The sequence below is a fragment of the Passer montanus genome, unplaced genomic scaffold (genome assembly GCF_014805655.1).
Source record: "Passer montanus isolate IOZ18808 unplaced genomic scaffold, ASM1480565v1 scaffold157, whole genome shotgun sequence".
NCBI lineage: Eukaryota > Metazoa > Chordata > Aves > Passeriformes > Passeridae > Passer > Passer montanus.
The window spans coordinates 307,172-334,909 of NW_024362827.1; the positions used below are offsets into that span (position 1 = coordinate 307,172).

Sequence of the window (27,738 nt, forward strand, 5' to 3'; positions counted from 1 at the left end):
TTTGGTCAACTGCTTTACTGGGAGACAGAGATTTCAACAGGCAACATCGATTCCCAGCCAGTCCTGTGGCTGCTCAGCTCAGCATTCCTGCTTTTCCCAGCCCCTGCAGTGCAGGGGGCTCCTCAGTGTCCCAGGGTTTCCTTGGGATGTCCAGCAGCCGTCGGAGCTGGAATCCAGAGCTGCTTCCTGGCTGGGTCTCAGCCTTTGCAGTCCCAATCCGAGCCTGGAATTTTGGCCAGGTGAATTCTCAGTGCAGGGAGATGAATCTGAGTCCAAATTTTCCTTCTTGTCCCAGTGGTGGCTTCCTGGAGTCTCCCATTCCTGTTTTAATTTTATCTTATTTTTTTATTATTTTTTTTTTAATTTCTTCTTTAAGCCCCTCTGAAATTGGATTTTTTGACACCTCCATTTTTTGGCAGAGTTGCCCAAATTAGGGATTCTGGGAAAGGATCCCCTTCTCCCAAAGAGGCAAAGAGGGTGACAAATCCACCCCAAAAGCACGTGGGATATGGGAAAACACGGAATTTGCGCCTCACAGCTGAGACAAGCACCAGGCTGGGGCTGCAAGTGAACACCAGAGTAGTAAAAAAAGCTTTTCAGGCTGGGGCAGAGCTCGACCCTCCCGTGGGTTTGTCTCCTTGGGCTGGTTCCTGCAGGGTTTGGCTGTTTTTTGTGGGAAAAAGGATCAATCCCGTCCCACAGATGCTCCGAGCTGGCTGTGGCGGGATGGGTGTGGAACATGCTGGTCCCTGAACTCCTCAGTCCCCGTCCCCCCACGGAATTCACTGTACAGAGTTAAAAAAAAAGTCAAATTTAGCAGTCTGGTTATCTCATACATGGCTTCGATAAGGCAGAAAACCTATGGATACGGTGAGGGCGGGGGCAGCTGGCTGCAGAATTCCCGGAGAATTCTTCATTTTCTTCGTTTTCCTTAAAAAACATTTAATCGGTTAAAGACCCATGTCTTGTACGAAAGCTTTTGTTCCTCCAAACCAAAAAACCAAAAAAAAAGAAAGCTGTTTTTTAATTCCTTCCTCCCTTCCAAGCACGTGGTGCAATCCTCTCCCCGCGGTGCTGCCCCGAGCGGGGTTCGCGTTGTTCCCATGGGATCGGGAGGAGCCGCGGTCAGAGCTCCAGGGAGCTGATCAGGGCCACCAGCAGCAGGGAGTTGGTGGTGATGGTCACCACGTGTGGCGCTGGCCTCATCCCCGAGTCCTCCACCATCATGCTGGTCCCTGGAAAAACAGGGAATAGGGATGGGGATGTGGGGTGGAGTGGACACCACGGGGAATTCAGGGAGGTTTTGTGGGGTTTTTTGTGTGTTTGGCACTGGTAAAACTGGGAGTGCTGAGAACGGGAGTTTGGGGGCAGGCACTGGGAATTCACCCCTGGATTTAAGGAATTTGATGGAGCTGCGGCCCCACAGAGATGGGGTTTCACTCTTAGTGGAAAACTGAAGTGGTTTTTAGCTCGTAACTCTTGGGAGGTTGAGCATTGTGGGGTGTCGAGGCTGCAAATCCTAAAGCTGGGTCAGGCTGGACTGGGTTTGGGAAGAGGAGTGGGGAGAAGGAGAAGAGTCAGGAATTCCTATGAGTGAACAGCACAAGGACCCAAAGGCTGATTCCAGGAAAAACAATTCCAGAAAGGAGCAATTCCAGAAAGGAGCAATTCTGGAGTCTCAACCTGAAACAGTGCGGGAGGATGTTCTCCCGTGGCCCTGGAAGGGCGAGCGGGATTTTAAACCACAATTTATTGGGATCGTGCTGAGCCAGGATGGGAGGGGCGTGGCCAAGTCTTTCCTGCTGGGAAGGGAAGGACAGGAGGTGTCCTGTGAGCTCTGGAGCTTTGGAGAACCTCGGAAAGGAGAATTAGGGCATGGAGAGGGTGTGGTCAGGGAGCACAGGAAGTGGGTGTGGCCAGAGGAGTGGGTGTGGCCAGAGAATCACATGGATGGGTGTGGTCAGTGGAGTGGGTGTGGTCAATGGAGTGGGTGTGGTCAGAGGAGCACATTGAAAGGTGTGGTCAGTTGAAGGGTGTGGTCAGAGGAGTGGGTGTGGCCAGAGGGGTGGGTGTGGTCAGGGGTGGGTGTGGTCAGTTGAAGGGGTGTGGTCAGAGGGGTGGGTGTGGCTGGAGGAGCACATTGAAGGGTGTGGTCAGTGGAATGGGTGTGGTCAGATGAGTGGGTGTGGTCGGAGGGGTGGGCGTGGCCAGAAGGGCATATTGAAGGGTGTGGTCAGAGGGGTGGGTGTGGTCAGATGGATGGGTGTGGTTAGTTGGAGGGGTGTGGTCAGAGGGGTGGGCATGGCTGGAGGAGCACAGGGATGGGTGTGGTCAGTTGGAGGGGTGTGGTCAGGGTGGGTGTGGTCAGTTGAAGGGGTGTGGTCAGAGGGGTGGGTGTGGCTGGAGGAGCATACTGAAGGAGTGGTCAATTGGAGGGGTGTGGTCAGAGGGGTGGGTGTGGTCAGATGGATGGGTGTGGTCAGTTGGAGGGGTATGGTCAGGGGGGTGGGTGTGGTCAGTTGAAGGGGTGTGGTCAGAGGGGTGGGTGTGGCTGTACCGCTGTTCCGGAGGATGTGAACTTCTGCCGGGGTCCCGTCCCCGCCGGGCCCGGTCACCCGGATCTGGACGAAGGCGTGAGTGAAATCCTCGGGGATGGGGATGTCGATGTGGCTCTTGCTGGCCAGGTACAGGGTGGGGGCCGAGTGGGAATCCTGCCTGTAGAGCATCTGTGGGAAGAGGGAATGCTGAGCTCCCGTTCCCTGTGGCTTCCTTGGGTCACCTCCAGGAGAAGCCCAGCCTCGCTGGCCGTACCTTGTACCCCGTCACCGCCGACTCGTCTGCCTTGGCCACCACGGGGTCCCACTTGATGCTGACTGTGGAGCCGGAAAAAGTCCAGGAGATGTTCCCAGGGGGCCTTTTTGGTGCTGAGGGATGCAAAACCAGACAGGGATTGGGTGAATCAGGGTGGGAGGAGAAGGCTGTGCTGGTCCCAGCCGTCCCCTGAGCTGTCACCACTGTGGGGCATTCAGGGGAACACCAAACAAGAGCACCAAGATCAAAGTTTGGGTGATTTTGGGGGATTTTGTGGAAAGTGGAGGGGTCAGGGCTCAACTCACGAGGTCTCGTGGTGGTGACGTTGGTGGCGGGGCTGGGGGGGCCGGTCCCTGCCCGGTTGTAGGCTCGCACTGACACGTGGTAGTCGGTGTTGGGGTTCAGGCCGGTGACATGAGCCGATGTCACCAGCCCCGCTGTCCTCACTCTGTCAGCCGCCTCCTCCTTGTCCCCGTCCTTCCAGTACCGGATCTGCGAGGAAAAGGGCAGGATAAATCCCGGGTCAGCCCACCCTGAAGGGCCTTTGGGTGTTTGTTTCTGTGTGTTTTGCTTTGTGTGTGCCCAGGAATGAGGCCGCGGCCTCCTGGGAAAGGCAGGCAGGAAAAACGGGATGATTCCCTTTAATCTCTCCTGAGAGAGCAGTGCCAGCCCCATCAGAACCACGTGGTGTGAGAATTATCCCCCACCTCTGGAATCCTCTGTTTCCTTTCACCTCGCATAACCCAGGGGAATTTTCCTTGCTGGAAATTTCCAGGGTCTCCCATTCCCACTGGAATCTCCTACCTCGTATCCCAGAAGCACTCCGGTCATTTCTCCCTGCTCCACGGGCTCCCAGGACACATCCATCTCCGAGGACAGGACAGACTTGGCAATGACCCTGTAAGGAGCCGCTTTGGGTTCTGAAAAACAGGAATAAAATCCTTTTATTCCTCTGACTTTGGGCACTGTTGGGAACAAAAGGTTTTCCCACAGCATCATCTCCTGGCAGACAGCTGGTGCTGTGTTACGGAGCGAGGGGAAGAGATTTAGGGACTTCGGGGACAAGCAGGGCCACAGCTGTGAGCTCTGGGATCCGTGTCTCCCTGAGGCTGTGGGGCAGTCAGGGCTGGGCTTAGGGAATCCTCACTCTGAGGGTTTGGAGGAGTAGAGGAGCCAAAGGAACGTCCGAGCTCCCGGACAGACACGGGTCTGGCTGAGGAAAGGCGATGGGTTGGACAAAACAGGGAATTCCGTCTGTGCAGTCATGGAATGGTTTGGGTGGAAGGGACCTTAAGGCTCATCCAGTGCCACCCTTGCCATGGCAGGGACACCTCCCACTGTCCCAGGCTGCTCCAAGCCCCAATGTCCAACCTGGCCTTGGGCACTGCCAGGGGTCCGGGGGCAGCCACAGCTGCTCTGAGAATTCCATCCCAGCTCCCCACCCTCCCAGGGGACAATCCCTTCCCAAAATCCCATCTTGTCCCTGCCCTCTGGCAGTGGGAAACCATTCCCCGCATCCTGTCCTCCATGCCTTGTCCCAAATCCCTCTCCAGCTCTCCTGGAACCCCCTCGGGCCCTGGGAGAGGCTCTGAGCTATCCTTGGAGCGTTTTCCTCTCCAGGTGAACATTCCCAGCTCTCCCGCTGCTCTTTACCTTCCTCAGCCGAGTACACGATGGCCGTGAGGCTCTCGGGGCCCTCCCCTTTCCTGTTGTAGGCCTTGATCTTCACCTCGAAGGGGGTGTAGGGCGCGATGCTCTCGTTGCGGTACACGAAGTGCAGCGACTCCGCGTGCGGCACCCGCGCCCGCAGCCAGGCCTGGCTGCCCTTCCTCCGGAAGGACACGATGTACCCAAAGCCATCCCCGTTCTGGTAGTCCCGCAGCGTCGGCTGGGAAGAGAGAGAGAGCCTTGGTCCGTCCAAACTGGGATTTGGCTCTTCCAAACTGGGATGGTGGTGCCGATTTCCCAAAGGAAACGTGCGCTGTCCAAACCAGCCCTTGGCTCAACCCCGTGTCCAAAGTGAGATGGTGGCACTGATTTCTTGAGGGAAATGTGTGCTTAGTCTGTCCAAACCAGCCCTTGGCTCAACCCCGTGTCCAGACTGGGATGGTGGCACTGATTTCCCAAAGGAAATATGCTCTTGGTCTGTCCAAACCAGCCCTTGGCTCAACCCCGTGTCCAGACTGGGATGGCAGCCCTGATTTTTTCCCCAAAAATGCCATGTGATCCCCCCTTGGTTCTTTCCCTGTTCCCAACTCACCGTCCAGGTGATGATGAGCTCGTTGGGAGCCCCTCCGCCGCCGCTGAGCCCGGACGGTGCCACCGTCGGTGCTGTGAGGTCCCCAAAAAAAAGCAGAGTTTGGGTTAAGGAGGTGGGAGTGATGGAGAGGGGCACCAACACGGTGTGACACCAGTGACACCAGATGGGACAGCTCCCGGGAAAGGGCTCTGTGAAATTCCAGCTTGTGCCTGACCAGGTGATTTAGGGACAAGGATTTGGTGTCCGAGGGGACAAAGATGGAGCTCAAAATGGGATGTGGAGGGGAGTTTTCTCAGGAAGAAGCTGGTTTGCATTTGGTGGATTGGGTGCACTTCTCCTGCTGTTCTCCCATCCTTTCTGTCCAAGCAGCTGCACATGGAATGAACATTCCCAGCTGGATGTAGTGCTGGCAAGTGCAGCTCTAACCCTGCTCATCTTTGACACAGAAATGGGCAAAAAGATGGAAAATCCTGTGGTGGCCTCAGCTCTGGGAGCTCTCCAGGAGATGATTCATCCCCTGGCACCATCCCGGGCAGGGACAGGGACTTGGGCTTGTCTCCACACCCACCTGCTTCCTTGGTGCGGATTTTGCTGGAGGGCAGACTGGGCTCCCCAATTCCCAGGATGTTGCTGGCCAAGACGCGGAACTCGTAATCCATCCACGGGATGAGGTTCACCACCTGCGCTGTCTCCGCGTTGCCCTCGATGTTTACGGGATCTGTAAAATCCAATAACACCAGAGAGCAAGGAATAGAGCCAGGAGCAGCATGGAGCCAGGACTGGCCGGTGGCCTCGATGTGTCACCGGTGCCACCGTGGGGACACTCACTGGTGCGCATCTGCTTCCATTGGCTGGACAGGAGGGTCCGGGCCTCGATGAGGTACCTGGCGATGGGGCTGTGGTTGTCGAAGCCACGGCTCCAGCTCAGCTGGACGCTGGTGTCACCGATGTCCCTCACCACCACGCCCCCGGGTGGGCCTGGAGGTCCTGGGGGGATGGGAAATGTGTCACTGACATGGAGGATCTGGAGGTTTATCACTCTGTGTGCATTGTGCAAGTCCTAAATTCACACTGGGCCTTTCTTTTCTGGAAGTTGGGAAACCTCACTGCCAGCTTTAGCCTCTGGAAAAGCTCCTCAGTCTGGTTGGAAAGGTTTTAAAAGACCTCCAAGATGACCAAACCCAAGTTTTAGGTGAAAATAAAACCCGCTGGGCTGTATCACGGAATTACTGGGTGTGAGGTGGTTACAGAGCAGCTGATGGCACGGGCCGTGTCATTACTCTGGATTTACCAGGAGCAGGGAGTGTTCCCACAGGGAATTACCTCTGACGGTGAGCGTGGCTGACTCGGACGCGCTGTCCACCACGGTCTGGGCCGTGCAGGTGTAACGCCCCGAGTGCCGCAGCTGCGCGTTGGAGATGCTGAGGTCCCCGATGGCCTCCTTCTGCAGGGCAACGGGACAACGCGGTGGGGACAGCATCAGAAGGTGACCGGTCACGGGCCAGAATTCAGTGTGGGTTGGGTTTGGGTGGTTCAGAGGTGGTGGAGGCGGAGAGGAGGGAGATGGGAAAAGATTCCCCCCGGGGTATGGAGCTGGATGGATTCAGGATGGATCCAGTGCTGGCCAAGGCCAAGGCTGTTTGGCTCGGGATGGTGATCAGAGTGATCAATGTGTGATCAGTGAGTGATCAGTGAGTGAACATTGAATGACCATTGGGCAATCATTGAACAATCATTTAGTGACGGCTGAATGATCACTGAGTGATCAGTGAGTGAACATTGAGTGAACCTTGAGGGACCAATGAATGATCAATGAGAGATCATTGAGTGATCACTGATTTATCATTGAGTGATCATTAAGTGGTTATTGAGTGATCACTCATTGATCATTGAGTGAGCATTAAGTGATTATTGAGTGATCAGTGAGTGGTCATTGATCGATCATTGAGTGGTTATTGAGTGATCAGTGAGTGGTCATTGATCGATCATTGAGTGATCACTGGGTGATCTCTGCCTGCCTTTATCCACAGGCCCTTCCCTTTCTCCTCCAGTTTAGGAGGGGAGTGATCATGGAATCATGGAATGGTTTGAATTGGGAAGGATCTTAAAGCCCATCCCATTCCACCCCAGCCACGGCCAGGGACACCTTCCACTGTCCCAGGCTGCTCCAAGCCCCGTCCAACCTGGCCTTGGGCACTGCCAGGCATGTGGAATTCACAGCCACTCTGGGCAGAGCAGCTTTCGTGGGCACAAACACGCAAACAACGAGTGTGGAATTAATTTTCCACCCTTTTGGATGGTTCAAAATTCCCTCTGGACTCACTGCGCTGGCTCGTCGGTAGTGGCCCTCGGACTTGTCAAAGTCGATGGGGAAATCATCCAGGGACCAGGTGAAGGTGAGGTCCATGGTGGGGTCGTGGGACGCGTGGCACTGCAGGGTGAGGTTCTCGCCCACGTTGATGTCGGCACTCGATGGTGCCAGCGTGATCTTGGTGGCATCTGCAGGAAACGAGAGGGAAGGGCCGTTAGCAGCGGATGTCCCCATCCCAGTATCCAAACCTTCCCTTCCAGCTCCTCATCCCGCTCCAACAGCTGGAGCTTCACGTGAGGAAGAGGAAGGATTAGGAAATGGAAATGCTTTGCTCAAGGGCTGTTGGTTGGTGGCAGAAGTTTTGCTGCTCCACCTGAAATCACTTTGGTTCCCTGATTATTCTGGTTTTTGGGAGTGTAAGGAGAGGAGAAACATCACACCACTCATTCTTAGTCGTTTCTTGCTTGATTGACCCCAAATGAACGTCCCTACCTCGGACAGAGAGGATTCCGGTGCTGTTGGCTTTGCCCATGAAGTTCTCAGCAAAGCAGGTGTATTTTCCCTCATCGGATTTGCTGATGTTCTGCAGGATCAAGGTCCCGTCCGCTGTAATTGTCACCCTGCAAAGGAGGAGGAGCCACACAAAGGAATGTTAAAATGTCCGCTGGACATTTGGGAATTTCCACTGATTTTGGAGAAACCAGGGACAAAATCAGGCAGAAAAACAATTGTGTAGGAGTTTGCTAAAGAAGAAATCAGAGGACTAAGAAAATTCAGGGATGCAGCAGCACATTTGGATCATCGAGTCCAGTCTTCTGGTAAAAAAAAAATAAATAAACTTTAGCTACATTTTCTAGGTGGAAGCTGACTCTGTGCTGCTACCTGCTGCTGTTGACCAGGAGTTCTGTCCCTTTGGTCCAGAGCACGGTGGCTTTTGGTGCTGCTCGTGGTTGGCACGGGATGATGACCTTCCCACTCCGGGCTGCGGGGATCAGCCGCTTCACCGGGCTTAGTCTAAAATCTGGAGCTAAGGCTACAGGGATAAAAAAAGAGGATTAAGGCACGATTAGAAACGCTGCCCTGGGGAGAATTTCAGCGCCGTGCGAGTGGGAATTGATTTGTTGTTGGATGGCTTGGTAAGAGAAGCGAGGCAGAGTCTGGAGAGCGGGATAAGGGAGGAATTCCTCAGCTGCCGGGTGGATCCTGATGCCTGCCAGGCAGGAATTATGTGGCACACGAGTGGGACGGAGCGATGGGAATGACCCTAACAAGTGCAAGGTCTTTGAGAGACACAACAACAGCTGCTTTGGAACATGTCGAGGATAATCTCTTCAATATCCTGACCAACGCAGACATCCAGCTTGCCTGAAACTCCTCCTGGAATTGCAGATGGAGTCAGGATTTACCTGTTGGCCTCGGTGTGTTAATATTGAGCAGTTGGTGCTCAGGGCCTTTAATTTATCTTTGGCATCTCCACGAGGAGATGAACTTTTGGACTAATGTGGAACAAGTTTGGCAGCAGTTCAGCTCCAGTCACCGTCCATCAAACCAGGTGGAATGGAGGCTGAATTTTTTTTTTTTAATCTCTTTCCTCCAAAAAAGAGGAATTTGTAGTAGAAGAGAGGTTGTAGTGCTGCTGCTGGGCGTCCTGTCCACTTCCTGTGGCTAAACAGATTTTTTTGTCCACTTTTACACTGAATTTACACAGGATTTAGAATTTCAAGGCTTGCACAGTGTCTTGTTGAACCAGCAACCATTTCAGTGGTGAGCGGAGCAGTTTTTGCCTGCTCTTATCTCACTGCGACGTCACAACGTCAGGATCACGTCAGGATATTAGGAAGAGATTTTTTCAGTGTCATTGGAACCCAGAGCTCTGGGAAAGGAGGAATTACCTTGCACTGTTAATTCAGCACTTGCATAAACTGTGCCATGCTTGTTCTCAGCCACACACTGATACATGCCAGAGTCCTCCAGGACTAGCTTGGAAAATCTCAGCTCTCCACCGCTCACTTCGATGCGGTTCTGTGCAAACAAGAGGATGAACCCATTAGATGAGAAAAACAAAAAATTAAAAATGGAACTCAGTCCTCGGCTGGGTCAGGGTTGAGTTTCGTCACAGACTCCTTGGGGTGGCCTGGTTTTCCATGGGTGAAAACACAGGAATCGTTTTTATGTCTGTGCGGTCACTCCCCCACGCCGCCGTGCTCTGTTTGCCGAGACACCTGAGCAGCAGCGTGCAGGTGACACCAGCACAGGCACGAGGCGCTGTTTGTCCTCCCTGCTGGCCAGCTGTGAGTCCCTGCAGCTGCACGAAGCAATGGCTGGGATGGCAGCGCCAGGAGAGGGGATTTGGGCATGGTGCCATCGCGTCGCAGCCCAATGGGGGCACATGGAGGAGGGATGCGGCGTGAGAACCGGGGCGGGGATGCACGAGCGAGGCAGGAGGAGGGGCTGGGACTGGAGGAGCGGGATCAGAGCTGGCTCGGGGGGTACCTGGGACGTCAGGGGCTGCCCATCCCGCAGCCACCGCACCGTGGGCCGGGGCTTGCCCGAGGCCACGCAGCTCCAGCGCAGGTCGGACCCGATGTCGGCCTCCGTGTCCGAGATCACGTCCAGCCACTCGGGCTGGGCTGCAGGGGACAAGAGAGAGAGGGCAGAGCCAAGGGGCTCAGCTGAGAGGTGGCAGTGCCAGGCTGGCAGAAGGATGTCCCAGTGCCAGCGCTGCCGGCACAGTCGTTGGCACAGCGGGAGCTGCCACGGGAGCAGCCCCGGCCTTTTGTGCAGTGAGAGGCACGGCCGGGTCCTGCTGAGCTCTGGCTGTGCAAGGCCAGGGCAGAATCCAGGGCTGAGGAACTGGTTTCTCTTCTTAAGAGAAAATTCAGCCATTCCTGAACCATCAAATCGTGGAATGGTTTGGGGTTGGAAAGGAGCTTCAAGATCCCCCAGTGCCACCCCCTGCCATGGGCAGGAACACCTTCCACCATCCCAGGTTGCTCCAAGTCCCCTCCAGCCTGGCCTGGAACACTTCCAGGGATGGGGAAGCCACAGCCCCTGTGCCACCATCCCCATCCACCCTGTGCCAGGGCCTCACCGCTCTGACAGTAAAGAATTTCTTCCCAATACCTCCTCTAAACCTTCCTTCTCTCAGCTTCAGGCCATTCCTGAACTTCAGGAAAAACAGGAATCAGGATGAGGTAACCAGGTTAACTTGATTAGATCTGCTCAACAGCTCAGAGCACTACCCCTGTGGAAGATCCTGAGGCTTGGAGAGGATCTTGAGCGTGAGCCAAGTTTGATTTTTATCACTCCCCTTCCTTCCCTGGTTCCCTGAAGTTCGCTGTGATGATTTTAGAGCCTGTTAAGAGCTCTCTCTCTCTCTCTCCTCACCACAGCCCAAATGTGCCCACCAAGGAAATGTTTCCTGGTTCGCTGATGTTTCCTGTGATGATTTTAGAGCCTGTTAAGATATTGCTCTCTCTCTCCTCACCACAGCCCAAATGTGTCCACCAAGGAGAGGTTTCCCCAATCCCTGCAGGTCTGGGGGCTTTGCAGCACCTTTCATTAGGGCTGGTAAGAGGCAGGATTGGAGGGGGTGGTTTTAGTCCCAAAGCCTTGGGCCATTTCCAGGGGAACCTTGGTGTGCTCTGGGAAGGTAAAATGTGTTCTCTGTGTGAAGGACACGTGTTGAATGTGTTCCTTGGGTGAGGGACACGTCTTTGGATGAAGGAGATGTTTTTGGATGCATCCCCTTGGATAAGGGACATGTTTGGACATGTTCCCTTGGATAAGGGATGAGTTTGGTGTGTCCCCTTGGATAACAGATGAGTTTGGATGCGTCCACTTTGATAAGGGATGAGTTTGGTGTGTCCCCTTGGATAAGAGATGAGTTTAGTGTGTCCCTTTGGATAAGGGACAAGTTTGGGTGTGTCCCCTTGGATAAGGGATGAGTTTGGATGCGTTACCGTGGATGATGATGCGGCCCTGGTGGGTGTCCCTCCCTTTGGCGTTTTCCGCCTCACACTCGTACGTCCCCTCATCCTCAAATCCGGCGTGCTGGATCTGCAGCAGGGGCTCGCTGCCGATCCACTTGGAGGACTGAGGCCCATCCAGCTTCCTCCACTTGATCCGGGGCACGGGGCTGCGGAAAAGCCGATCCGGTGAATGCGGGCTGAGCTCAGTCCCCGCGTGGCCACCCCAGTCCTGTCCCACTGGGCCGTGGCTTTGGCCAGGTCCTCCCTTTTCCCATTTCCCTCCATCTCTGCTCTTCCATTGGAGGTGTGGAAGTTCTGCTGTTCCCTCCCAGTCCTGATCCCCATCCCGATCCCAATCCCGATCTCCATCCCAATCCCGATCCACGCGAAGCTGAACTCACTTTCCAAAGGCGAAGCACTCCAGGGTCACCACCTGCCCGGTCAGAGCGTAGGTGTCCGCAGGGAACCTGGCCTTGATGCTGGGTGGGAACTGCCTGGCATCTGCCACACGGAAAACACCGCTCAGGGCACCTGGGTGACACCGAAATGCCACCCGGGGGGTCTCAAAGGGCAGAGGGACCCATGAGGTGACTTCCCAACCCGTTTGGGTGAGGGGACAGAGGTTTCATTTTCTTTTTCAGACAGCTCTTGTTGAAGTCTCTAAAAATCTCTTTTATAACATCTCAGGGCTATGCAATTCCCGAGAATCCCAGAATCCTGGAATGGTTTGGGTTGGAAGGTCCTTAAAGCCCATCCAGTCCCACCCATGCCATGGACAGGGACACTTTCCACTATCCCAGATGGCTCCAAACCGTGTCCATCCAGGCCTTCCTCCTGTTTAATTCCCTTTTCCTTGTACCAGAATTTTCCTTTTAAAATAGAGAAACCCCACGGATGGAGTGGAAACAGGGAATCTTGGAGAGAGAGCTGCTCCACTGCCATCCCATCCCATCCCATCCCATTCCATCCCATCCCATCCCATCCCATCCCATCCCCTCCATATTTCTGAGCCTCTTAAGAGAGGCTGGAGGGTGATTTGGGCACTGTGGAGCCCAAATGCTTTCTGGGGGTTTGTTAATTTGGATTTTTGCCATTAAAATTGGCATTTTTGGGACAACCCAAGAGCACTGACCCTCTGCAGCCAGGCTGAGGCGGGAGAACTTGCTGAAGACGCTCTTGGTGATGAAGTCGATGTGGCTCGTGGCAAAGCAGGAGTAGTTGCCCAGGTCCGAGGCCTCCGTCTTGGCAATGTAAAGGTTGCCCGTGGTCTGGGAGATGAAACGTCTCCCGTCGGCCGGGATGAAATTGGGGAACTCATTCAGGAGCCACCGGTAGGATAAACCTGGGGGGAAAGGGAAAGGGATAAACTGGACAGGTTTGTCCTCCCAGACGAGATGGACCCAGTAGGATTCCAGCCTGGAATTGGTCTTTCCATGGGAAGAAAAGGGAATCAGCTGTGCTGGTTGTTGGGATTCCCAGCTGGAATTGGCCCTTGCATGGACACACCATCTCCCACCTCTGCTCTGCTGCGTTACAAACTCTGAATTAACCCCGAATTTCCTTCCATGAAATTCCCAGAAAATCTGGGAGCCCCGTGGTCTGCTGTGTCCCCCTCACCTGGGTAGTGGGGCGGGGGGCTGCAGGTGAACATCACCCCCCAGCCCTCGGTGATCTTCACGGGGTCCCGCTCTTCCGCAGAGAATTCCTGCAAAACTGAACAGGCAGAGTGAAACCCAGACAGGAAAATACAGCTGGAGGAACCTCTGCATTTCCTCTGCCCTTCCTCGGGTGGGTCTGTGCAGAGGGAGATCCAAAAATATCACTGGCTTTCTCCATAAATCTCCAAATTCTCCAAATTTCTATGGAAGTGCCAGGAGATTCCTCCATGGGATGATGTGCTGGAGAGATTCTCTCCAGCCTTTTCCCAGGCAGGCCCAGTTTAAGCCCAGCCTAACTGGCGTTGTGTTTAGTTTACCTGGCGGTGCCAAACTTACATCCGAAGCGGAGCGAGGCCTCCCTGCTCACCACCGTGCCCCTGGGATTGGATGCCACGCACTGGTAGGAGCCGGAATCCTTGGCTTTCACAGGGTTGCTGATCACCAAATCCCCGGCCACCAGCCTGTAGCGGGAATCCGGCTCCAGCTTCAGCTCCGTGCCGTTCATCTTCCACCTGCCGGGAGAAACGGGGCAGGGACAGGGATGAATCCCCATGGCCACCCTCATGGGCTGGGCCCGGTGGATTTCCAGCTGGAGGTGGATTTGGATCTGAGCTGTGCCCTGGCAGGGGTGGAACATCTCAGAATTGTGGGATTGTTGAGTCTGGAAAATCCCGTGGGATCATCGAGTCCAGGCTGTGCCCGATCCCCACCCTGAGCACTCAGTGTCACCTCCAGGGATGGGCACTCCAAACCCCCCTGGGCAGCCCCTTCCAGCCCTTTCCAGGAGGAAATTCCTGCGGACAAGGAATCTCATTCCCAAGTCAATAATTTTCCATACATAGAAGCGGAGGGGAGAAAGCAGAATTCTGATGTTTCTGTCCCGTTCCAGGAGCAGAGGGAGCCCCGAGCTCACCTGTAGGTGGCGGGAGGGTTGGCCCGGGCCCGGCAGGCCAGGGTGACCTTTTCTTCTGCCGAGCCCTCAGGGAAGAGGGTGTGGGATGGCTGCTCCTCGAACACCGGCCCGTAGCTCCTCGTGCTGCTCTGGGCTTGGCACCAAACTGTGGGAGAGGGGAAAACCTGCTCAGCTCTGCTTGGCTTTTCCTAAAAAATCCTCCTTTTCAGTTTTGTAGGGTGTCTCCAGCAGCGAGGAGGAGAGAAGGAGCAAAGTGACAACCGCACCCCATCTGTCAGCACAGCCCGGGCCTGGCTGTGGGGACACAACCTGCCACTCCCACCGAGCATCCCGCACCATTCCCGCCCTTCCAGAGGGACCAGCACCCCTGGGGACACCTGGAGCAAGGAGTAGGGACCTCCTGGAACACCACAGCTGGAGCTGGGAGTGTCCCCTTGTCCCTGAGGTTCCTCCTCTGCCTGCACAGACTTTGCCTGGTTCCTTCTTCTGAAATCCTCTCCAGGGTGAGGGAGGAGAGAACCAGGATCTGCACATCTCTGGACACACCTGGCAGGTCCCCTCTGTCCCTGCAGCTCCACCAGCTCCTGACACCTCAAACCTGTTGGTTGCTGGTGTGGAAACCAGAGCAAACCAGTGCAAACCAGTTCAAACCAGTGCACAACAGTTCAAACCAGTGCACACCAGTGCAAACCAGTGCACACCAGTGCAAACCAGTGCACACCATTCTGTTCCGTGGCTGGGATGAGCCTGGAGCTGCTTTTGGGGTGTTCAGACTCAGAATTGATTCTGGTTTTGAGAACAGGGAGGAACAAGAGGGACAAAGGCCCCACCTTTGATCCACACCACGCCCGGGCCACCCTTTGGGGACAATGTGCCACTGGGAAGTGCCAGCTGCCTTCCTGCCTCAGAATTCCAAATCCCGGCAGATCCCCTCCCACACAGGGCAATCCCAGACTGGTTTGGGTGGGATAAACCTTCAATCTCACCCCGTTCCAGCCCTGCCTGGGCTGGGACATCTCCCAGAGCCCTGGAAAGACACTGAGCCAGAGCCGGGCACAACCCGCCTGGAAATCTCTTTCTTGCAGGAACAGCCGGCGGGATAATTGCCAGCACGTCTGTCCTCGCTGTCCCTGTCCCCCTGGAGACGCCTGGCCCTTATCAGGGAAGGAGCCACCAGCACTGATAAGCCCCGAGCTGCTTCCCTGGCTCCGGGATCCTTCCCTGCTCTGTAATTGAATTAATGAGCGTCTCCAACCCGCTGTGCCAACGCCAATCTGTCTCCTTCCCCCCCTGCTCAGCGGGGCCGCTCCTAAATGAAGCCATTCCCGGCAGTGGGATGTTTTATGGAAGAGTCACTTCCAGCCGGGAACGGGCTGGGATCAGCGGGAGCGGCCCTTGACCCGCAGCTCCCGGGGCTCGCTCGCGTTCCGGCTGCTCCGGGATGGGATGGGAAGGGATGGGATGGGATGGGAGAGGGGCTCTGCCCGTTGGCTCCGGGCTGGGAGCAGCTGCTCCCCGTGTCCCTGCTCCAGGCAATTATCCCGGCTCCGCAAGGATGTGCTCACGGGATGGTCCCTGGAGCCGCGCAGGGAGAGGCACCGAGCTGGGATTCTCTGGAATTGAGGAAAAGCAGCGGGTTTGGGGTCATTTCTCCTCCCAGACAGCGCTGTTTTCCATCTAGGATGGTTCTGTTCCTCAAAGAAAAGGTGGAATTGTTCTCCCATTTGGATGTGCTCACAGGATGGTCCCCAGGGCCGTGCAGGGAGAGGCACCGAGCTGGGATTCTCTGGAATTGAGGAAAAGCAGCGGGTTTGGGGTCATTTCCCCTCCCAGCCAGCGCTGTTTTCCATCTAGGACGGTTCCATTCCTAAATGAAAAGCTGGAAATTCTCTCCCGTTTGGGTCAGGGCTGAGGGAGTCCCGGCTGGAATAAACTCTGCTGACCAGGCAGGGAAACAATAATGAGTTAATGGGGAATTAATGAGAAAGAATTAATTGAGTGCTGATAGATGAGTTAACTGTGCTCTGATAGATGGCGGTGACAGGGTCCAGGCTGAGCAGCTTTAATTTCGAGATTAATTAGGGACCATAAGGTAAATAATTTCTATTTATTTAACAAATAAAATATCTATTGGTACCACTCCCATCCCTGCCCTTTCCCGTGGGATTTTTTATTCCAATCAAGGCAGATCAGGCTCATCCTCCCTCCTGATCCCACCTGGAGCCCGTGTCCCCTTGCTCTCCTCTGCTGTCCCTTTGTCCCTGCCAAGGTTGTGGCTGCCAGTGCCAGGCATCGATTTTCCCACTTGGAATCGATGCCAAGGGTTCAGGTGAATTTTAATCCACAATTCCAAGGCGCTGGAGGTGAAACGCTTGGATTTCACTCATTAAACAAATCAGGGGTTGATTAAGGCAGTAATTAAACCGTTACGGGGTGGGGATAAGGTTAAAAATAAGAACTGATAAATCCCAGAAGTTCTGAGAGTGATCTGGGCCCATTCTGCCACCCCAGAATTCCCAGTTTTTAATGTTGCCAGGGCAGGATCTGTCCTGGAGCTGTGGCATTTGGAAAACAGGGAGAAGACAGGCACAAAATAAAGGTTTTTAAGCCGAATTTCAAAGGAGAGGAGTGACCTGCTGGGAATTTTCCGTGTTCCATCCAGGGGGGAGAGCTGGAACGACGGGAAAAACCCCACCATGCCTCTGGAATAACCTTCAGTATCAGGGAAAGTGATAATTAACACCAAAATAATGAGAAACAGGTGAAAGCAGAACCCCTGAAAATGAAGATTTGGAGAAGCAGCTGCAGGGAGGTGACTCCAAAGCCTCCCTTTTGGGATACTTTTAGGATATTTTTAGGAATTTGCTGAGAGCCAGGCCTGGAAGGCCCAGGTGTGCAGGAGGCTGCACGTTGTGCTGAGCCCAGGAAATGCTGAATTTCCTCGGTGGAACATTTTCCAAGCTGGATTCCTTTTCCTGAGGAATCCACAGCACAGCCCTGGAGCTCCTGGGTCACAGGAAGAAACTGGGCAATAAATTGGTTTTACAGGAGTTTTATGCCCAGAATCCAACTGGATTTGTGCTTTTTTGAGGATCAGCTCTCTGAGGAACCGAGGCTTTATTTTGGGTTGTTTTTAACCAGCAGTTTTCTGAGGAACAAAGGGTCAGGGATTGGATTCCCAGATTTTCCAGAGGTTTTCCCAACTGAACAAAGGCCAGGGAAAGTCTGGGATTTTAGAGTGGTCTCTGTGCACTTCAGAAGCTTTAAATATTTAAATCTCCCTCCAGACCTGGAGGTTTTGGCTCTTTTCCCACTCCATAACATTTCCCTGAGCCTCATCCATCGCTTCCACCCTTTTGTCCAGATCCCTCCTGGCATTCCCAGGATTTCCCCTGTCCCACCTGCCCTCAGATCTCCGTGGCACCACCAGCCAGAGCTCAGTGAAAATCCCCCTCCCAGGCTTCCCAGGGTGTGATTTTGGGGGTTTTGCCTGAACTCAGGTGGTTGATGGGAGACCCCAAATCTGGCTCCGTGGCTGCTCCGGGGTCAGGCCGATTTCCAGGCGGGATAATTGCCTCTGGATCCAGGGCAGCTCCCCTGCCCGGGCCTCCGCGGGGATGCAGAGAACATTAAAAGGTAATTAGATATTTATGATGGGCCAGCAGGCTGAGCCCGGGGTGATGGATTGGCTGGAGGACATCAGGCAGTCTCAGCTGGAGAGGAAATGTCTCCCTGCGGAAAAGAGAGCAGCCTGAGCCTCCCCGAGAGCCAGGGACGGGCCCTGAGGTCTGGAAATGGTCTCCAACATCCAGAAATTGTCTCCAGAATTCAGAAATAGTCTTTGAGATCCACACCTTCTCCCTGAGATCCAGGGATGAGCCCTGAGGTCTGGAAATGGTCCCCAAAATCCAGAAATTGTCCTTGAGATCCAGGAATGGGCCCTGAGGTCTGGAAATGGTCCCCAAAATCCAGAAATCATCCCCCAAATCCAGAAATGGTCCTTGAGATCCAGACCTTCTCCCTGAGGTCCAGGGATGGACCCTAAGGCCTGGAAATGGTCCCCAAAATTGAGAAATGGTCCCTGACATCCAAAAATGTCCCTGAGATCTGGAATTTCTCCCTGAGACCTGGAAATTCTCCCTGAGATCCAGAAATGGTCCTTGAGATCTGGAAATCGTCCCCAAAACCCAGAAACGTCCCTGAGATCTGGAATTTCTCCCTGAGATCCAGAAATCCTCCCTGGCATCCAGAAATGCTCCCTCAGGAGCAGGGGGACCTTTCAGGGTACGGCCAGCAAGGAATCCCTGGAAAAAGCGGGATGGGGAGTGGAATGAATCCCCCTGGCAGGAGGAAATTCCTCCTGCACCTCCCTAAATCTGGATTTAGAAAGGGGGAATCGTGCCAGCCATTCCTGGCCCAGAGGGATATTGGGAACAGCACAGACGCGGAACAGCCCCTCCCAAACCACGCGGGGATTTGGGATTCGGCAGCGCCGCATCCCACGGGCAGGAGATTCCCGGTGAATCCCGGGGGAGGTCCCGCCTCCGCCAGCCCATCCCGCCGCTCCCACGGGAATTTCTCACCCAGGAAGGTTCCGACGGCCAGGGAAGCGTGGATGAATCCAGCGGTGCCTCCCATCCTGCGCCGGGTCCTGCGGAGCCTCTACGGGCACGTGGGGACAGCGGCCCTGGGGGGGACACACAGCGGGGTCAGCGGGGCCCTCCCAGCCCCAGACATTCCATGGGACTGCAATTCCAGAGCTCTGGGATCAGCGGGGCCCTCCCAGCCCCAGATATTCCATGGGGATACAATTCCAGAGGCTCTGGGATCAGCGGGGCTCTCCCAGCCCCAGATATTCCATGGGGATACAATTCCAGAGCTCTGGGGTCAGCGGGGCCCTTCCAGCCCCAGACATTCCATGGGACTGCAATTCCAGAGCTCTGGGGTCAGAGGGGCCCTTCCAGCCCCTGATATTCCATGGGGATACAATTCCAGAGCTCTGGGGTCAGCAGGGCCCTTCCAGCCCCAGATATTCCATGGAGCTGCTGCTCCAGAGGCTCCAGAGCCCAGCTGTGCCTCCCCGCTGGCCCCGGCCCAAGTGAGAGTCACTCCAGGGCAGAATTCCAGCGGTGCCCGGAGGAGCGGGAGCTGCTGAAGGAGCTCCTTTTGTCCCCATGGGAGGGGACAACCAGGGAGCAGAATTGTTGTCCCTCCTCCTTTGCTATTCCTCATTCTTCCTCCCTCCTCCATAAACTCTCCTTTCCAAGCATTTCTGGTGGAAAACACCAAGGCAGAAGCACAGGGGACGTTGGTGGGGAGTGAGAAGGGAGGAATAATTGGGTTTTTGTGGAAAAGATGAAGATATCATGAGGGAATTCTTGGCTGGGAAGGGTTGGGATGCCCTGGAACAGGATTCTCCATCCCTGGAAGTGTCTCAGGCCAGGTTGGAGCAGCCTGGGGTAGTGGAAGGAGCCTGCCCATGGCAGGGGGGACACCGGGGGGGCTTTAAGGTCCCTCCCAACCCAAATCACTCCAGGATTTGGGGATCCTGTGACAAAGGAACCTTTAATTGAAACTCTTTAAGTGCCAGGGCATTTTCTGATGGCCTTTCCAGTCTCTTCCACAGCCTCCTGTGATCCCAGAAGATTCCCGAAAACCAACCTCGAACCAAACCCGAGCTCTCTGTGCAGCCCCGAGCCCCCGGCGGGAGCAGCCCCAGCCCCGCGGAGCTCCAGCAGGGATTTTGGGCTGCCCTCTCCCTCTTTGTTAACAAACCCCCTGGAACCGGCGCAGGGAGCGCTCCCCCAGCCTCATTTCCCGCTGCCCTCCCCAGAACACCCCGGCGAGGAGCCGAAGATGCTGCCAAGAGCTCCCGGGCCGCTCCTGCTGCTCATCCCCTGCTCCAGCTGGTGCTGCTTCCACTCCCGTCCCTGCCCATCTGTCCGGGCCCCGCTCGGAGCGGGGATTAGCCCGTCCCCTGGGCTGCTCTGCCCTGCCCAGCCCCCGCTCATTACCAGCAGCACCTGAGCAAAGAGCAGAGCCCAGCCCGGGCTCCTCCCGGCGCCCCCGCGCTGCAGAGAGCAGCCGGGCTTTGTGTCCCCGCCCGGAGAGAAGGGCTTGTGACAGCGTCCCAAAATACAGCCCTAAATCCAGCCCTAAACCCATCCCTAAATACATCCCCAAAATTCAGCCCAGAATATATCCCAAAAATTCAGCCCAAAATCCATCCCAAAAATCCATCCCAAAATCCATCCCTAAATCCATCCGTAAATCCATCCCAAAAATCCATCCCAAAATCCATCCCTAAATCCAGCCCATATCCATCCCAAAAATTCAGCCCAAAATCCTGGGGGTTTGTCTTGTCTGGCTCCGAGGGATGGATCCCAGTGCCCGGAGCAGAGCCCAGCCCCGAGAGCCGGGCAGGGGACACGGGGAGGGGACAGAGATGGGACAGGCAGGAGGGGACAGGGAGGAGACAGCCGCCCTCAGCCCTGCTGGGATTGTGTTCCCTGGCAGGCCCCAAAATAAAGCTGGATCTCCATCCTCCCGCCTGGCCGGGGAGGGAGGGAGGGCGGGAGGCGGCGGCTCCAGGCGGGAGCCGCACGGGCCGGGGCCGGGCCGGGGAATTCGGGCCCGGAGCGCCGCGGGGCGGGCGGCGCTCCCACGCAGAAGCCGCTCGTTCCAGCAGCCTCGGTCACAAGGAGTCACTTGATGTCACCGAGAATCCTGCCCCAAACAGCGCCCCGAGCCCACGGCCCCGCGGCCAACACTGTCCCTTTGTTCCCCTGGCTGTCCCTGGGGACAAGGGGCAGCTTTGAGCCGGGCGCGCTCCGGGGCTGCAGGAGATGCCAGCCCTGCGCTAATTAATGAGTTGACTTTTCCAAATCTCCGCAGTTCCCTTGCTCCGGGGTTTGGGAGAGGCGGGAGCGGCGGAGCTGTTCCTGCACCAGCGGCTGCAAATTAAACTCAGGGAGTTTCTGCTTTGGCACTTCCAGCCCCTTTTTCCCAGCCTGGATCCTCTGCTGAGCCCCGGGAGCTGCCCGGGGAGGCTCCGGCTGCAGCTCTGCCTTCTTTGTTCCCTCTCCTCCTCACACTTGGAAAACAAGCAGGAAAGAGAGGGGGAAAGCTGGATTTTGTTAATTTTCATAGAATTCTGGACTGGTTTCGGTGGGAAGGGATCTTAAATCCCATCCCACCTCTTGCCATGGACAGGGGCATCCTCCACTATCCCAGGTGGCTCCAAGCTGGCCTTGGACATCTCCAGGGATGGGGCAGCCAAAGCCTCTCTGGGAATTCCATCCCAGCCCCTCGCCACCCTCACAGCCAGGAATTCCTCCCAGTATCCCATGTAAGCCCACTCCCTGTCAGCTGAAATCCCTTCCATAAGGAGGAGGTCGGGGTTGGGCCCATCCTCCCTCCTGGGGGTGGGAGCTCCTTGGGGCAGCTCTGAAATCCAGGGAATTTCTCTGACATAACCTGGATTTATCCGACTCCTAGCTCCTGGTCCTGGATCCTGGATCCGACCCCCAGTTCTGATCCAGGATCTGACCTCCTGATCCTGGATCTGATCCCATGCTGTGGATCCTGGTTCCGACACCCAGCTCCTGATCCTGGATCTGATCCCATGCTGTGGATCCTGAATCCGACCCCAGCTCCTGATCCTGGATCTGACCCTGAGCTCCTGATCCTGGATCCGACCCCAGCCCCTGATCCTGGATCCGGCCCCAGCTCCTGATCCTGGCTCTGACCCTGAGCTCCTGATCCTGGATCTGATCCCATGCTGTGGATCCTGGATCCGACCCCAGCCCCTGATCCTGGATCCGGCCCCAGCTCCTGATCCTGGATCTGACCCTGAGCTCCTGATCCTGAATCTGATCCCAGCTCCTGATCCTGGATCTGATCCCAGCTCCTGATCCTGGATCCGACCCCAGCCCCTGATCCTGGATCTGACCCTGAGCTCCTCCAAAGCTCAGGAGCACTCTGTGCTGGATATTCCCTAGTTCGGGAAGGGCCACAGGGATCAGTTTTTCCCTGTTCCCGGGGTATTTTGACAGCCACCCGAGAGCCTGCTGGTGTCCCGGGAGGGGATCTGTCACCGCCGCTAATGGAGCTGTCACCGATACCTCCGGGAGCGGGATGTGAGCTCCGCATGATCCCTGGGAGCGGGATGGAGAGCTTCACATGATCCCTTCCCTCCAGGAATGAGATGGAGAGCTCTGCATGATCCCTTCCCCGTGGAAGCGGGATGTGAGCTCCACATGATCCCTGGGAGCAGGATGGAGAGCTTCACATGATCCCTTCCCTCCAGGAATGAGATGGAGAGCTCTGCATGATCCCTTCCCTGTGGGAGTGGGATGGAGAGCTCCACACGATCCTTTCCCTGGGAGCGGGATGTGAGCTCCACACGATCCCTTCCCTCCAGAGCCAGGATCTGGGAGCGATCCGTGAGCAGGGAGGAAAAGTCAGGGATCTCGGGGAGAATTGGAGGGGGGCTGGGAGAGGAGGAACAGCCTGGAACAGCACCCCCAGCTCTGCCTGCAGAGCCACATCCCCTGGAGGACGATTCCAGCGGGATTTTGGGGAGGTCAGGGGTGGATTTTGGCAGGAGATGCCGCGTCCGGCGCTATCCATTACCGGGATAAATCAGTGTAATTCCATCCCCTGCACTCAGCACCAGAGGAGCGCTTGGGATTAAGTGGGGCAGCTCCTTCTGCCGCAGCCTTCCCCAGGGAGGATCGCTCCGGAGGGCGGCCAGGCCGGAATTCCTCCTGTGCCTCTTTTATTCGGGACCGTGGCTAAAGCTGGAAAGGGCAGGCGTGTGATGATCCCGGGATTCTGACTCTCAGAACCTTCCCAAGGTTGGGGACATCGTGTCCGTCCCTGCACAGCATGGGGAGGGACAAACGGGTTCATTGTCACGGGTTTGTCCTGGAAATCAGGGATGGATCGAGAGGAAAACTCTGGATCAGCCCTTCCCAGAGCTTTTTTGGGATTGGATCTGTCAGTGGCTCCAGGTCCTGCAGGAATTCTGGGCCACTCCAAACCCATCTTGAGCAAGGAAGGCTCCAAATGAGGATAAAAAGAGGGGCTTGGGGTGGGGTTCTGTCACCCCAAAGAGACCCCGCTCCTGGGAATGCTTTTCCTGAATAATTTGTCTCAGCCCTGCGCTGTCCCCGGGGCTCGGGGGAGTTTCCTTTCCTTCCAAACTCTCCCTTTGTGCGAGAGACAAAGCTGGGAGGTGCCTTTGGTCCGGACATGGAAAGGGGAGTGGGCGGGGTGGGCTGGGGGGAAAATCGAATTGTAAAAAAAAAAAAGAAAAAAAAAAGGGGTATTTTATTATGAGTGGGAGTGACCTGCTCTGGGTAGAGCGAATTTCACATCTGAGCTTTGCAATGAGCTCGTTCCCCTTTAAAATTATTATTATTATTATTATTATTATTATCATCATTATCATTATCATTATTATTATCATTATATTAATATCATTATTATCATCATTATCATTATTATCATTATAATTCTTATAATTCTTATAATTCTTATTTCATATTTTTAATTTTCTCTTATTTTTATTGTCTTTTACCTCCTCAAACAAACCCATTCCCATCTCTCTCCTCTTCCAACCTGAGCTATGCAAATATCCCTCGGAAAATTCCCAAAGGTTTGGAGCTGGATCTCCTGGAGGTTCTGGGCTTGGGCCACCCCCGGTGGGACCTCGGGACCCCCGGGTGGCTCCGCCCTGAGCCAGAGCCTTGGCACAGGTGACAAAGCCGAGGGGACCAGCAGGAAGAGCCGGGAGACTTTTCCATGGATCCCCAGCCCCCAGGGATGGGGGAATTTTGCCTCGGGAAGGGAATTCCCCCCAGGCTGGGCACGGGCTGGAGTTAAGCCAGGCTCTAAACTCGCCCTCCAGCCTCCAGTTCTACCACAAAGCTCAGCCCAGAGCAGCCGGGGTGGGGCTGGGAGTCTGGAAATCACCCAGGGGTGATTCCAGCGGGAGTTCAGGAGGCCCCAAATCCTGGTTAGCGCCTGCTAAAGTCACAGATATTCCCACAGGCACATCCCACTGCTGCCAACCCCTGTTGGGAAATGCTCCCTTTTCCTGGAAAATATTCCTTTTCCTGGCAAAATGATCCCTTTTTCTCGGGAAATGTTCCCTTTTCCCCAGCAAATGTTCCCTTTTCCCCGGGAAATGTTCCCTTTTTTTCCCGGGAAATGTTCCCTTTTCCCGGGAAATGTTCCCTTTTCCCGGGAAATCCCGGCTTCTCCTGCGGGATCGCCCGGGAAGAGGCGCTGGGCGGGGATTTCAGGCAGCGAGGACTGAGCTGAGCCCCCTCCCCAGAATAAATTCCCCATTCCCGCTTCCCACTGCCCTCTCCAGGCCTGGATCAGCCCCGGGAAGCTCAGCCTAAAGCCGGGACTATCCCTGGCTGGGCTCGGGTACAAACAGCTCCCACCGGCTCCAGCCCCTCCCCGCCGCTGGAAGCGCTCCCGGGAGTCGGGAACAACAAGCGGGGAGCTCGGGAAACCTCCTGGAGAAAGGGCTTGGAAAGGGGAGCCCAGATCCTACAGCAAGAGCCTTCCCAAGGTTTTGGGGTTTGGGCATCCCAGGGATCTCCCCGGAGCTCCTCAGCCCTCCCAGTGCCCCGCTGGGGCTTGTACTGGTCATACTGGGGAGGGGGGGCAGCGCCGAGGGGGCGCCGGGGTTGAAGATGAAGTTTGGGATGCTCCAGACCCGTGTCCAACCTTCTCTCCTGCCCTTGGGTTTGGGGTTCGGGCTCCAAATATTCCCAGCCTCGTCAGGGATCAGCGCTAAACAGATTTTCCTCCCGGTTTTTATGGCTCTCTGGGCTAATCTAGTAAATAATAAATGTCCTGATTTCGGGTCAGGGGTGCTGGGCAGGGCTGGGGTTGGGAGTCACAGCCGGCTCCGGATGGGAATGTCCTTTGTGCTCCCTGGGACGCCTCCCTTGGAGCATCCCAGGGGTGTTTGCCATGGAAAATGAAAGATTTTGGGTTGAGGGAAAGGGGTTTTGTGGAGCTGGAGAGCTGAGCTGAGCAAACCCGTGGGAGATGTGGAAATCCCCATCCCAAATTCCCTCTAAATCCCAACCCAAATTTCCTGAAAACCCCATCCGGAGTTCCTTGAAAACGCCACTCAATTTCCCTGTAAATCCCACCCCAATCTCCCTGAAAATCCTATCCCAATCTCCCTGAGACCCCATCCCAATCTCCCTGGGACCCCATCCCAAATTCTCTGGAAATCCCATCTCATTCTCCCTGAGACTCCCACCCGAAATTCCCTGAAAATCCCATCCCAATCTCCCTGAAACCCCTTCCCTTTCTCCCTGAGACTCCCATCCCAAATTCCCTGGAAATCCCATCCCAATCTCCCTGAAAACCCACCCCGATCTCCCTGGGACCCCGTCCCAAATTCCCTGGACCCCCATCCCAAATTCCCTGGGACCCCATCCCGCTCTCCCTGCGGGCTCCGGAGGCCAGCCCCGATCCCGGGAATGCGGCTGAGCCGGGAGCGGCTCCCGGGGGATGCCCGGGGGTACCGGGAGCTCCCGGTGCCCGCGCCGTGCCCGGCGCTGCCCCCCGCACCCTCCGGGGGTGGTGGCACCGCCGGCGACAGCGACACGGCGACAGAAACCTCGGCAGGGCTCAGCCTCTGCTCAAGTATTCCATGGATAATTTGGATTTTGGGAATTCCCAGCGCACCTTGAACGGCTTTAAGGCGGGCTCGGCTCCACGTGGGTTCCCGTTTTTCCGTGGGGTGGATTTCCATGTGCTGCGGGAAATCCTAAAGGCGCAGTTCGGGTTTTCTGCCCTTTCTGGTTTATTTGTGGTAAATCCGCGGAGAAAATCCTAACCCAGACCATCAAATCCTGGGCGAATATTCCAAAGGGATAAAAGTGGCCGCTCAGTTTTGTGGGAATTAAGCAGGGGAGGGAGAGGAGCGTTGGGGACCCTTTGTCTCGCTCTACCTGAGCCCAAGTGCAGCTGGGCTGGGCAGGACCCCCCCATCTCCCATTTTCTGGAGTTTTTGGGAATTCTGAGCCACCCCTTAGAAAGCTCGGTTATTTCTGAAAAGTTTGGGATCTACTGCAGAGCAAAGCGAGTGCTGCTGTGCTAAATCCCAAATACCCGGCCTGGAGAGGTTCATGTCTTAATCCTAAATCTCCTGCTCCACCCCGTGCTCCAGCTTTGCGCCCTCAGAATTCCTCCTGGATCAGCCTGGGAGGAGCAGGGCCGAGCTCGTGCTCTGGGAAAGCCTCGGGATTTCGCGCAGCTCGGGGATGCAGAGCTGCTGCCTCCCATCCTCACAGCAACCGGTGTTTCCCGGGGGAGAGGCGATCTCCCGGGAATCCGGCCCGGCCCGGCCGCGGGGATGACGCTGGGGGCTGGTGGGACTCGGGGCCAGCCCGGGGGAGTTTTGGGGTCACCGTGGGTGGGGTGAGGAGGGCACTCGGGGAGTTTGGAGACACGAGAAGGAGCCCCAGGAAGCCCCCTCAGCTTTCATCGCCCTGGGAATGGGAACAGAGGGGTGCCCTGGTTGTGGGGTGCCCGCCATGCCCAGGGGGATGGATCGCGGCTTTGCACAGCCCCGAGTGCCCCCGGCACAGCCCCAGACACGCACATCCCCCCGGAGCACCCCCAAATCCCACCCTCCCCCGGGATCTGCCCTCGGGAAGGTGAACTGGGACACCCGGGCGCTCCCGCCGCTCCCTCCCCGGAGCGGAGCCTCGGGGGCTGCTCAGGGCTCCGCCAGCTCCTTCTGGGGCTGCAGAAGTAGTTTTGGGCAGCAGAACCCCCTGCGGACCCCCCCAGCACATTGGAGATGCCCGACCCCCCCCGCACCCAGCGCACTCCCGAAGTGCCTCGGGCCGGAACGCGCCGGGAAAAACCTCGCGACAATCGCTGAGAACCGAAAAATTCCCCGATTTTTTTTTTTCCCTTTCCCCCCCACGTAAGAGACATTTCTGCTGACAGCAGCCGCGACCTCGGCCGCGCAGCGCTGCCACAAGTGCCACCGCCGCCAGCTCCACCCCGGCCGGGTCCGGAGTGCCCAAACCACCCCCGGCTGCTGCCGCCGTCCCCGCGGAGCCCAGCGGGACCCCCGAGCGTGGCCCCGGCCGGAGCGGAGCCGCGATGCGCAGATCAGGATGCTGCGATGCTCCCGCAGCGCTCTCCGCGGCTGCGGGACGCAGCAGCCCCGCACCGAGCGCTTACCTGCGGCGGGAGGGCTGCGCGGGCATCGGCCGGGGCCCCGCGGGGCCTGGCGGCTGCCGGGGGCTGGGCTGCGAGGCAGCGCTCGCCTGGTGGCTGGCCGAGGGTGGATGTGTGTGCCCAAAGCCACTGCAGCATCTCTGCATTAGGATGTGCTCCTCCCTCTCCTCCCTCCTTGCGTGCGCGCTCCCTCGCTCGCTGCCAAGCACCACGCCGCTCCCTGGAGACGGGGAATTGTTGGGGTTTTAATTAATTTATTTTTTTTTTCCATCCCCCCGCCTCTCCTTGCTTTTACCTCGTTTGCCACAGCGCGAGGAGCAGGCGGGCATCATCATCATCATCATCATCACCGTCGCGATGCATAATTCATCTCGCAGCCTCTCCCGCCTGGCAGAGCCCCCTCGGGGCCGGGGCAGGTGTGGGGCCGGGGGGGGTTGGAGGGGTCGGAGCCCCTCGCTGTGGGGTGGGAGCAGCCCCAGGGCCCCCATCCCTGTGTGGGTCCGGGTGTGAGCACCCCCCGCGCCTAAAGAGATCCACGATTACACAATCGATCCCGAATTACACAATCCACCCGGGGCTGT

The 27,738-nt window shown here is 56.4% G+C and overlaps 1 protein-coding gene across 1 annotated transcript; it reads right to left on the minus strand.

The window, feature by feature from the left end:
• On the minus strand, nucleotides 1-27,470 carry CNTN2 (contactin 2). The gene is made up of 24 exons (XM_039702548.1): nucleotides 27,453-27,470; nucleotides 27,161-27,377; nucleotides 18,508-18,611; nucleotides 13,925-14,069; nucleotides 13,348-13,523; nucleotides 12,971-13,066; nucleotides 12,486-12,695; nucleotides 11,755-11,854; nucleotides 11,345-11,520; nucleotides 9,876-10,012; nucleotides 9,275-9,404; nucleotides 8,265-8,415; nucleotides 7,875-8,002; nucleotides 7,395-7,570; nucleotides 6,395-6,515; nucleotides 5,900-6,058; nucleotides 5,640-5,789; nucleotides 5,072-5,142; nucleotides 4,465-4,699; nucleotides 3,616-3,731; nucleotides 3,117-3,303; nucleotides 2,812-2,924; nucleotides 2,558-2,726; nucleotides 1-1,235 (listed from the first exon to the last, which is right to left on the minus strand). Exons 3-24 carry the CDS (start codon nucleotides 18,560-18,562, stop codon nucleotides 1,126-1,128), a joined length of 3,111 nt encoding a protein of 1,036 aa, XP_039558482.1. The 5' UTR covers nucleotides 18,563-18,611; nucleotides 27,161-27,377; nucleotides 27,453-27,470; the 3' UTR covers nucleotides 1-1,125.
• Between the last annotated feature and the right edge of the window lie 268 nt (nucleotides 27,471-27,738).